General features: G+C 50.7%; 1 protein-coding gene across 2 annotated transcripts in view; it reads left to right on the top strand.

Moving 5' to 3' along the window:
• The window catches only part of ADAMTS7 (ADAM metallopeptidase with thrombospondin type 1 motif 7), a 161,489-nt gene that overhangs the window by 80,517 nt on the left and 68,799 nt on the right, over nt 1–12,173 (top strand). For both annotated transcript variants that reach the window (XM_090029355.1, XM_090029354.1), the window contains exons 17-18: nt 8,748–8,874; nt 9,534–9,747. In XM_090029355.1, the coding sequence (XP_089885481.1) occupies nt 8,748–8,874; nt 9,534–9,747 (341 nt within the window). The remainder of the gene's footprint in view (nt 1–8,747; nt 8,875–9,533; nt 9,748–12,173) is intronic.

Below are 12,173 nucleotides of genomic sequence, written 5' to 3'. Positions count from 1 at the left end.
TACATATTTTCTATCAGGGTATTTGGTGCACAGGATGAGTTATATTACATTTCTGGAGAAGTAGGTGCAAGATCCAGGAATGGTGATGGCTTTGCGTAGGAAGGTTTTACATTTCTTGTCCCAGCATAGTCTGGATCCATTCGGTGTATTTTGGGCCATAGGAAGTTTGCTTCTGGTGATGAGGTTGGTGAGGTTTAGTGCTTGTTTAAAAGCTGGGATAGGTGGGTGTGAGAAGATCTCTTTAAAAACTGGGTCTTCTTGTAGTACGGGTTGCAAGGATTTAGGAAGGAGCCGGCATGAGTCTGGATTCAAGTTCAAGGGCTGAGGTCTCTGCTGGTGGTGGCTGGCTGTATTGTCTGCCTGTTGACCCAGGCCTCTTTCCAGCCTGGCAGGGCATGCCTTTGGATGTCTTGCTATAGCACCCCTTTGGTTGTGCCCCTCTTACATTCCAGCGGGGTCTTGCTGGAGGGATACCGTTTTTCTATCTTTTTCTGCCATCGTGGAATATAAAGGCACTTGTTCACCCAAAGGAGCTGTTCCCCTTCCTACTTAGCCCCATTCATGCCGCCACACCACAATCCATCATTTGTGACAAAAGGGACCAGCCAGATGCCACAAATATCAATGAGTCCATGTGACAGTGGAAGCCAGCTTGCTGGCTGAGGAAAACAGTCTGCTTTTATGCCAGTCATGGCATGGTGAATTGTTTCTGCACAAAGAGCCAAAGCATCAACACAATGGCAAGGAGAGAGCCTATGATGTTTGATGAAGGGTTTGGGTAATCTGTCCTGTCCAAGGCTTCCTGCAATCCAGTAGTGGTTCTGCATGAGGTTCATTATCTACCCTGCCTTAAGCTGATTTAGCAAGCTGGTGTATTTTTGATGATATTATTGTCCCTGTTGTTCAGAACGGAAGAAAGGAAGGATGGGCTTGGGGTCCCAGGGCAGAAGCAAATGTTGCAAGACTTGGACCTCTCTGCATTCCTGTTTCTCCCTCTGCCAAATGGGGAATGGAGAAAATTGTACGTGACCAAAAGGCATTGAAAGATTTCATGTCCTTGCCCCCGTGAGCTGCTTGCAGATCCTCCGCTGGGAAGATGGTGCAGAAACAGAGAGGTGTTAGCAGCGAGTCCTGGCTGGCTTTCACCTCTGCTCTGCAGACACCATCCTTTTCTCCTGACTCTTCCTCATAGCCCACCAGCATCCAGCCCCATTGCTGGAATGAGGCTTACTGGTCCCTGCAACACTGACACCTCCGGGGATGCATTGGGGGAGGGAGTGTTGCACTGATGCACTTCCATCCCCCTTTCATTCCTGCTCCCTCCAAAGATTAAAATCACCTGTCCAGCAGTGACAGCAGCATTTCTACTCAGGCCTCACTGAGGGAATCATTATCATCTACCTGATTCCTTCTAAGCTTTCATTCCACAGGTGTTAACGACCCTCTCTCCTTTTTAATAATCTCAATGTTCCACTAATCAAGCTAACTTTCTTCTGCCATTCTGCTCTCTGTTGGCTGCTCCTGGTCATATAGCTCCTAGTTCACAGCCCTGCAGATTGCTTTAAACTCATTCCAATGATGTTATCTTCATTTTTACTTCAATCTTAAACTGAATCTTCCAGCCATAGGCCCCCAGCATGTTAGTAAAACTTCTATCTTATTTTTAATGGGTGAAAAATATGCGTTGTTTTATATGTGATAATGCACTTCACCATACTTAAGGAAGTATGGGCTAAATGAATAGACAGTAAGGTGGATAGAAAACTGGCTGAAGCATTGGGCTCAAAGCGTAGTAATCAATGGCTTGATGTCTAGTTGGCAGCCAGTATCAAGTGGAGTGCCCCAGGGGTCAGTCCTGGGGCCAGCTTCGTTCAGTATCTTCATCAACAACTTAGAGAATGGGATGAAGTGCACCCTTAGCAAGATTGCAGGTGACACCAAGCTGTGGGAAGTAGTAGATATGCTGGAAGGCAGGGCTAGGATTCACAGTGACCCAGAAAAATTGAAGGATTGAGCCAAAAGTCATCTCATGAGATTCAACAAGGACAACTGCAAAGTCCTGCATCTAGGAGGGAACAATCCTGTGCACCGGGACAGGCTGGGGCTGACTGGCTGGGCAGCAGCTCTGCAGAAAAGGACCTGGAGGTTACAGTGGATAATAAGCTGAATAGGAGCCAGAAGTATGTCCTTGGTGCAAAAAAGGCTGACGGCATCCTGGGCTGCATCGGTAGGAGCATCGCCAGCAGACCAAGAGCAGTGACTCTTCCCTTCTATCCAGCACTGGGGAGGCCACATCTGGAGTCCTGTGTCCAGTTTTGGGCCCCACGCTACAGAAAGGACATGGACACATTGGAGAGAGCCCAGTGGAGGGCAATGAATATGGTTGTGGGGCTGGGGGACAGGACTGGTAAGGGAACTGGGCTGATGTAGTCTGCAGAAGAGAAGGCCAAGGGGGATTTGATAGCAGCCTTCAACTCCCTGCAGGGGGTTTCAAAGAGGACAGAGCTGGGCTCTTTTCAGTGGGGGCAGATGGCAGGACAAGGAGCAATGGGCTCAAGTTGCAGCAAGGGAAGTTGAAGTTAGATATTAGGAAGATTTTTCCCACTAGGAGGGTAGTAAAACACTGGGACAGGTTACCCAGAGAGGTTGTAGACTCTCCATTCTTGGAGGTTTTTAAATCCCAGGTAGACAAAGCCTTGGCTGGGATGATGTAGGTGTGGCTGGTCCCACTTGGAGCAGGGGATTCAACTAGGTGTGACCTCCTGAAGTCTCCTCCCACCCTCATTTTCTGTGATTTGCACCCTTCTTTTCAAAATCCTAGATCCACCCATGGACATCTCACCCTGGTTCCTGCCTGTGCTGCTTTTCTCCCTCTGCTTTCCAGATCTCTCATGCTCAGGTTATGCTGATTCAGATGCCAGAGTCCTGGGTCCAAAACTGGACCCTGATCTTACTGCCCAGCCTGCTTCAAGGTATGGACATGTTCCCTGCTTGTGCATTGATCTTTTCACCTTTTTACCAGTGCCACCCATGCTGGCTCCCTTCCTGGTCTTGGTGGCTATACCACAGGGCATGGCTTTCTCACAAAAGATTCAGTGGCTGTGGTCAGCTTTAGGGAGCATAGTGATGTGCCAGGCCATTTATTCTTTTAACACGAGCTTGGAGGACATCTTTAGGTCAGACCCTGAGTTCTTTGCCAGGTCTCGCCGCCCCTGGAAAAAGGGTGGCGATGAGAATGGCCTTCAATAGGCACTGACCTTTCAGAAACAGAGAATAATATTGTCGCCTGTGTGTCGGGTCAGAAGCTCGTGCCTTTCAAGGCTTCTCCCATAGTAATGAATGACTTTCTTTCCATATCAGGGAAAGGTTTTGGGTGAGCAAGTCATCCTGCCCTGCTGTTAACGGGACTGTTATGCAAAAGGCATCGCGCCGTTTTGTGACCCTATTAAATTCCCTGGCCCTGCTCTGCAGGGCAGATGTCGCCCAGTCAGGAAACGAAAGCGGTTCCGGGGCAGGTTCTGTTACCTTCAGCTGCCTGCCAGGGGATGAAGCAAGGAGCTGTACAAGGCAAGCTTCCTTTCACTGTCCTCTTTATGCAGCTGTAAATTCACGGGAGGAGCAGCCTTTTGCATGACAGTCATGGCCTGCGTGGACCAGAGGTGCCTGTAAAACCTGCTGTAGATGGCACGAGTTTGCACAGGTCTGTGCACGTGGTGACAAGCCAGAGAGGGGTGCTCTGTGCTTGTCTCCCAAGAACCGGGGTTCTTCACAATGATTTTCCACAAGGAGAAAAAGGCCGGTTTTCCCGACAAGCGAAGGGGATTGCAGATTCTGGGTCAAGTGAGAGGAATGAGAAGGACTGGCAGAAAAGGCGAATACTGAAACAAGCCCTGGAGGTAGTCTGTTCAGGGGAAGCAAGCCAGCATGAGCATGCTAGATGCCAGAGAGAGCCTGGGAAGCCAGGAGGCTGCGTGTTCAAGGAAAGGGGCAACAAAGGCCGAGTTTAAAGTGTGAGAGGGCTGAAAGAAAAGCAGCTGCTACGGCTCTCTGCTGTGCTGTAAAGGCAGCAGTGCCCAGCTTGGCATGTTGTTAACCCTCTCGACAGACCCCTGCGAGTGCCCTGTCCTGTCCCCTCGTGTGTGCCCCACTGGTTGAACAATAGTGGGCCAACAAAAGTGACCAGGTGTTGGAGGGGACTGACACAAGAGCAGACACTGATGGGTAAAAATGAGGCATCGGAGCATGGGAACAGTATGCAAACATTGGAGGGAGGTGCACAGCCAGGCTGGAGGGTGCAATGCCAGTATTGTGAGCCAAGTAGCCCCTTCCAGTCCTACGTTCTTCAGCTGGGGAAAACAGGCGGGTGGCAGGTGCCTCCAGCCCTGTCCACTCCCCTCCGGCGGACGGCTGCCACCTGGGGACCTCTCTGTTGGGTGGATGGGATGGTCATCTGGATTGGGAGGCCACGACTAAAGGCCTTCATGGGGTCAGAGTCCTCTCTGACCAGCTGTGACTTGCAAAGCATGTCCCAAGGCCTTTTGGATGGAGGCCTAGCTTGCTTCTGCAAAACCCCTCTGGCCACTGACTCACTGACTTCTGAACACGACAGCAGAGTCCATTCCCTGGGAGATGTATTTCGCAATCTCAAGTCCTCTACACCCCTAGGGAAGACATTAATCTCAAGCTAATGGACTGCTTGGTTCAGAGATAGCTGGAGATCTGTCAAGTCCCAGGAAACTACCCTCAACTACATGGGAGATTAAGCTCCTCTGTGCCAGTGCTGGAGAGCTTGGAAGGTTGTTGGGACCATGAAACCGGCACCCCCCTCTCTGGAGACATCTTCCTTGGCTATTGCTCTAGCAGAGGGCAATATGTGATGCACAGCAATGCATTGTTATTGCATGCAAGAAGCCGGCGGCTGCACTGACCTGTTGGGTGCTCGTCTCTGTCTGGGGAACTCACTGAAAAGTCGAAAAGTCGTAGCTGCAGCCGCAAACACCAGGGACTTTTAGCTGGTGTGAAAAGAATGGGCTCCCCGTGCTCCAGCTGGGGAAGGGTTAAAGACACGAATGTGGGAACTTGCTACTGGCATTAAGGGAAAAAGCTACTTTGAACATCTGGATAGCTGTTTCTGAGCAAAAAGCTACAGAAGTCAGACACCGATGTGTAGTGTTGTCAAGAAATGAGTCACCCTGTAGATGTGTCCTGTACTAATTGAGCAGCTGTAGAGACAGTTTGGGGTCAGGAAGGAATGTTTCCTGTAGGCAGACCGGCGAGCCAGGGGAGGCTCCCTCCAGAGAGCGGGGCATAGTCCTCTTCTTGGGATCCTCTGGCCATCAGTTCACCACTTCCTCCTTGTTGCTGCAGTGGGAGGCAGCTGGCAGTCTCATATGTAAACCTTTCCTGGGTTTACTGAGGGCATTCAGGACACAGGCTTGGCATTTCTGGTTTGGGTCTTGTAGGTGCACGGGGGTTTGAATCGGTGACTTCGGGAGTTTCCTTGGCAAGTGTCTGCTGCGAATGCAAGGGACCAAGCTCAGTGGCCCAGGAGGCCCCTGCAGTCCTAACAGGGTTGAAGAGCAGTTTCTCAGGGGCTGAAATCCATAAATTGCTGTTTCTCTGAGATCTGCTGTAGCTCAGTTGGGAGGGATGGGGCAGATGCAGGAACTGCAAGTGCAGAGCAGGACATCAGACTGATGGACTGCCTGTGTTCAGCTCTCGGGGGGACTAGAAGTCACTTCAAACCCTTTAAATTAAAGTAAGTAAAATGCACTAGATCCTGGGATGTTGAGGAGAAGGTTTAGACAGGGATAGCCCTGCCCGGAGCAGGGACTAGGCTAGATGTGACCTTTCGAGGCCTCTGCCAGCCCAACTGTGCTGCACCACTACAGAATACAAGCAGCATCAGCCTTGCAGGGTGCAGAGAGGCAGGCACAAGCCGTAAAGCCAAGGAGCAGCTCCGGCAGCGAGGGCAGAAGAGCTGCCTGGGACCACGCCAGTGGACTTCCCAGGGACTGGTCTCGCACCTTGTTCTCGCAGGGAGGGTGCAGTCGGTGAGCTGGAGTAAGTACACGCGTGTCCAGCCTCACCACACAAATACAACGGTTTAAAGGTCAACAGCTGCAAAGTGCAGGCATGCGCAGGGCGGGTATGCCCCCTGGCAAGGACAGGCACTGAGCTAGGGGTGGGTTCCCCCCCATCAATACCATTCAGAAATTGGGAGCCTTGCTGCTTTTATCAGTCAAACTGCTGCTTCACTTTTGTCTGGCCACAGCAATAGGACAAGGAGCTTGGGCAGTCCTGTGCCCAGGGCTGGAGTACAAGGGAAACAGCTGCTTAGCACCTCTGTTGTTCAGCATTAATCACCATCCCCTTCCTGCACATTAAAGACGGTTCAGTTTTCTGTGCCAGACACTCACAATCTCCCCAGGTGGATTAACTGCACTGAGCTGGGACCTGTGAAAGCCAAGAGAGCTGGCTGCTACCACTTGCATTTTTCCAGAGAAAGAGCTGGCAATTAAATAAGAAGTACAACAATTCAAAAGCTGCCCCTCATTCCAGATTGAAAACCCCTGCAGATCCCATGTGGGACAGGACTCTCCACCTGCAGAGACTGGCTCACAGCTGGTTTTTATGGTTCAGCTGTTTATAATTGAAAGGAAATCAAGTTTGCCCTATGCTATGTTGTCATAGGTAATAATGAGCAACACGCCTGTTATAGAAGGAGTCAGCAGGGGATCCTTCTTATTTCTTCACCAGATGCTTCCTATTTTAAACAGGCTTGGTTATGAGTGAGCTAATAGGTACCTGTATATTCCAACAAACAATTACATTAAAATAATTTGGAGGATCAGAAAAAAAAGAGAAAAGGAGCAAGCCACACTCCTCAAGACTTGGCTGGGAGTGGGATTTTGCTGCAAGGGGGGCTGCACTCCCCAGCAGAGCGGTTATCATAATTGCAGCCTGCTACGCCCAGCGCTCCTTCCAATTGCAGCAGAAGTCCGGTCTGGCCAGCGTGTCCCCCGGGGCCCGATGGAGACAGCAGCAGGTGAAGATTGTCCTTCTATTGTTTCTCAGTCCCGGTTGTTCGGAGACATGAGAGAGTCATCTGATGGACCCCCAGACAGACGAGACCCAGGGTACTTTGCCTGATTGCTGGACCGCGCTGCCAGCTGCTTTTTCCACCCACCAAACCTGCACATTGCAGGATGCTGGGGAGAAGCGGGTGCCAGGGGGCCCCCCCGCCTGTTCCTGAGGCAGCTACGACTCGGGTCAAAGGCAGATGCAAAGTGCTGCCATGGGCTAGGGGACCTCTTCCTGGCTCTTTCTTCCTTCGCAGTTTTCCTTGCGCTGCAGTGCAGGCTGTGTCGCATGAAAGCAAGCTCTGCTCTTTAGGAGTGGCGCAGAGCCTGGAGCATGGGCAGTTTCTCTCTGGATGAAGGTTAAAGTAGGGGGAGATGAATATTAGGCTCTAAAGTTCATTTTGTTTCCCTTGAAACACATAATGCAAGCAGCTCATGCTCTTCCCAGGGCCACAGACTTCAGAAAACATCCTTGCGTATTCTGCCTCGTTTCCTGACCACCCCCAGCTCTGACAGGGAACCGAGAAAGTACAACCTGACATATGGTTTTTTAAAGGCAGCTACAAGATTTATCCAAATCTTTCCGTAATCAGGCGCTAGCTCTGTGTTTGGGTTGGCCGGGATTAGCATCTAACTAATCTTTATCTCACGCTGGGCAAACGGATAATATGTCCTGCCTCCCCGGGGACTCCGTGCCCGTGCGTGATGTGTTTTGCTTTGAGAGACTCGGTGTCTGCGCCCTGGACAGATTGGTATTATTTCTAACCCTTCACCTCTGGGCTGCAGCGCCCGGCAGGAGACATGTAGCCAGGATCCTTTTTCCAGCACTGCGAAGCTCTGTAAATCTGATCGTGATAACATGCGCGGATTGGGTTTCCCACTCTCCTTTGCACTTCTGCCCAACAATGGGAGCATTGTTCCCCCCACAATCTGTGCCATTGTGGATCCAGCAACCTGAAGTGGCTGCTGACCAGAAACGTTTAGACTTTGTGAGTCTGGGGAATGGTCTTGAGCTCTTCTGGGTGGGCACCGTGGGCATGGGGCTGGAGGGGGCTTTCAAATTGCAGCCTTCAAGGGTTTCCTTTCCCTTCTCTCCTACCAGGTGGCTGGGAGGCCTCCTGTTATTTGTTAACAGTGGCTATTTTTTTTTCAATGGCTAAAGCAGCTTGGGGTAAATGAAACAGAAGGAGAAAAGCCGCCCCATCGTGGGGACTTGACTGGCATTTATGTAGCTTGTTGTTTTAAAGGGACCATTGAAAGGAGTTAATTTTATTCCTCCTACATAGTCAGGATTCTCTCTCTCTAAGGCAATCATTTTTCTTCTGGGTGATTGAAAACAGGGAGTTGAGCAAGGGAGCTGCTGCCAACAGGCTGCCCAACAAAGGGGGAAGGCAGACAAAGGCGCTGGTTGTTAATTCTTGATGATCTGTACTGTACGTGTGCGTCTCGGCAAGCTGCAATCCAGACCTGACATCTGCTGACCCCCGGCCCAAATCATTGCATTCAGTGGCCGCTTAATTACAGCATTCCAGGCCTCCGACCCCCCCGCCAAGGGAGCTGATTGTTGCGGCAGCCGGCAGGTGTTCGGCTCTCGACATGCCAGGGCAGTTTCACCGAGGGCCCCGCTTGCCCCAGCGAACCTGTGTTTGCGGTCTCTCTCCCCAGGTGTCCAGAGACAGATTGTGCACTGTGCTGAAAAGATGGCGGGCATCGTGGAGGAGCGGTACTGCGAGTCGCTGAGCCGCCCCGACGACAGGCAGCGGACGTGCAGCGAGGAGCCCTGCCCCGCCAGGTCCGCTTCTCCTTGCTCCCCCTGCTCCTCTCCTGGGCCAGGCGCTGTGCGGCAAACTCGTGCTGTTGAAATGGCACTGAGCTTGGGTTCGGGCATAAGCAGCACCATTAGACACCATGGTTTTCATCCCCCACCCTGCAGTGGCCCCCATCCTGTGAGGCAATCTTGGCTCACAGTGACGTCCCAGGGGTCTCTCCTGTGAGTAGGGATTTGCAAGTCGAACCCTGTGACAGGAAGCATCGCTGGGAGGGACCCAGCTGGAAAAAGCCAGAAACCCCCACCATGTTGCAGGGTAAGTCGCACGCGAAGCCAGAGACGAATCGTAGGCCTGCAGCCTGGATCTGAGTTTTTAGAGGGTTGAGATGCACCCCCCAGTCAAGTCCCAGTTTCCCCAGGGACCCCAGCCTCTCTCACAGCCCTTCTGAGCTGTCTGCTGGAGAGGCAGCGAGCATCCCGGTGCAGCCCTGAGCTTTGCAAATGGCTTTGCTCTCCACAAACAACCGGCTCTTGGGTGCAAACGCTTGCTGCGCGCTCTTCAAAGCGTTTGAAATTCAGGCCCTTCTCTGTGGACCGTTCAGCTGGGGGGGAGGTCTAGAAATAAGCCAGGATGCGTGAAAGGGTAGCACCACCTGACTGATCTTCGCTTGTGTTTCTCCTAGATGGTGGGCTGGCGAGTGGCAGAAGTGCTCTGCCACATGCGGCGAAACGGGGCTCACGAGGAGGACGGTCCTCTGCATCCAGAGCGTGGGGGTGGATGAACAGAGAGCCCTGCCTCCCGAGGAGTGTCAGCCGCTCTCCAAGCCAGAAGCTGCCGGTCCCTGCAATAGGGATATTGCCTGCCCTGCTCGGTGGGCTGTGGGCAACTGGTCCGAGGTGAGAAAGTCAGAGGGTAGAGAGAACATTAGTCTTCGTTCCTGGAGAGGCTTGAGGGCCCATGTAGATAAATGTTCCCAGGGCGTGCAGGGGGATTAGGTTGCCCTTTTCCATTGCACTTGCAAACAAGAGGTCTCTTGGAACCGGGCAGTGAGACGCAGAGGCTTTCCCTGACGGGCTCCCTCCAGTGACAGGCAAAATCCTTGGGGCAGGGGGTTGGTGCAGGGTCTAGCTCCCATGCTGCCAGCTCTCAGACACCCCAGCAAGCAGCAGGGCTCCGGATAAACCGAACAGTGCAGATGTCCTTCTCTCTTTCTCTTGGAGAAGCTGCAAGTCTACAGCCAGCTCACATGCAAGGCAGGCTTGTGGTTCAGACAGATCTTAACAGAAAGAATGAGCCCCAGGCAGTTTTCATCTTTGCTTTCCCTCTGCCTGTGAATTGTGCTGTTTTCTCCATCAGGGCAAAGTAAATAGGCCGGTTTTGGCACCAAGAATCGCAGAAATAAGAGCTGTTAAAGCCTTTTGCATGTTTTCCAGCTCAGAAAGTTTCCACCCTCAACTTTGGCAGCCTCCAGCTCGTGTTTTAAGTTTCCTGAAACAAGGTGTTTTTGGCAAGCCAAAACAGCGGGTGGGCATGTTGGCCAGCAGCTGGTTACTCTTTGTAATATATGGCAGGGAGGAAATGAACTCTTCTCTTCTAAAAAAGCCCTCTGGCCAGCCTAGCCCACTTGGCTGTATGGGGAGTGAGCAGCACAGATTGTTCCCCAGTTAGTTTATGGGATGCCCTGCTATTAATGGATTTCAACAGATAAGTCAACCGGTTGAATCGAGGAAGCAGAGGGATTCTCATAAGACTGGGGGTTTTGTTAAGTGTCAGCACTGACCTTGACCCACGCAACCTTCACACTGATCATCTCCACAATCATTGTTTTAAAGCCAGAAACAAAAAGTGCAGTATAGCAAGTTACAAAAGTAGCCCCCGCTTCCCCCCTCCAGTATTTATCTAAGCAGGCGCTGTCTATTTGCAGATGGAATTTATTACCATTTCTCTGCAGCCGCCTGTGGAAGAGCAGATCCCGAGGGGCTTGGTGTGGTTATGTCTTTTTTTAAGGCTCTTTCTGGCTAAACACCAGGCCCTGTCTATATGGGGATATATACCCAGGGGTGGCAACAGTGGTGCATCTGCAGCAATGCCAAAACCCAATCCAGATGTGGCACACCAGTGTGGCTTGTCCTGGGTCTCCAGCATACAAGGGCCCCAGCGTAGGCTAACATCTGGAACAGGAAGAGCATAGCACTGTGATGGGGCTAGGAGAAAGCCCCGCTCCCGGCCTGCGTCAGGACTAGGGGCTTCTGCAAGGAAATGGCTCTTTGTGCTTGGTGCTCAGCACCCTCGGAGGGCAATTATTCCCTAATCCTACTGGCCTCATCTCCCCCACCCTGCACTGGAAGTTGGAGGTTGAAGCCTGCACGGCCAGAGCACCTAAGGGGCTTTGCAAAAAGTGGGGCAACAAAGTGAGCATGGAGTCAAGGAAAACTTTTCTGTAAAATGATTTTTGCTGTGAAATGTGGCTCTCGCTCACAAGCAACATCTTGAATTCTTTATTCAAGCCTATGTCCAAATTGTCTCATATTATAAGAAATATTCCATGGGCACTTTTATTGAAAATCTACTCAGCTTTTGGGAGGGGTGAGAGGATGTTGATTGATGGTTCAGCTTAAATCATAGGCTGTGTGTTTTTTTTCTTAACCAAAAAAACTGTAAATTCAAGATAAGATTTATATTTCCAAAACTTTCCATTCCCCCCAAGAAAAGAAGAAATTAATAAGTTTTAATTTTTAAAAAATCAGTAGAACAATAAAAAAAGGAAGTATTTGTGACTGAAAAATAACAGGAGGAAGAAGATGCGACTGAAAAAATGTGAATGATAAATGGGAATTTTCTGAGACGAAGCCACAATCCCTTGATTGAGAAAGAAGGCTGCCCTGGTTGAAATAATCAGCCAATTCAGAGAAGTGATATGGTCTGCGTTAGGCTGGAGATTAGATGAGATGCTCACAATGGTCCCTTTTGGCCTTACGATCAATAGTGAGTCCAGAAAAAAATTCTTTGGGGCTTTTCCAAAGATCCCCCATTATTTTCTACAAATTCTTTCTTATCTCTAATCAAGAGTCTTCTTTCCTTTTCTCTCTCAGCCACAATGAAAGATAGAAAATAAAGGGGAGAAAACTTGACAGGGACATAATAGCTAAGCCTGTACGATTATAATAGGAAAGCCTTATAATCACACGGGCCCTTATCAAGCACAGCATTTAAGCATGGCTTTTAAGTAGGGGATTTAAACACATGCCTAGGTGCTTTGCTTGGTGAGAGCCGTTGGTCCTTTCATTCAGGAGGTTTCCAATGCGCATCCGTGTTAAACGTG

Source organism: Crocodylus siamensis, chromosome 15 (genome assembly GCF_052110815.1).
Source record: "Crocodylus siamensis isolate JL-2025a chromosome 15, ASM5211081v1, whole genome shotgun sequence".
NCBI lineage: Eukaryota > Metazoa > Chordata > Crocodylia > Crocodylidae > Crocodylus > Crocodylus siamensis.
This window is presented reverse-complemented; position numbering and strand designations above follow the sequence as displayed.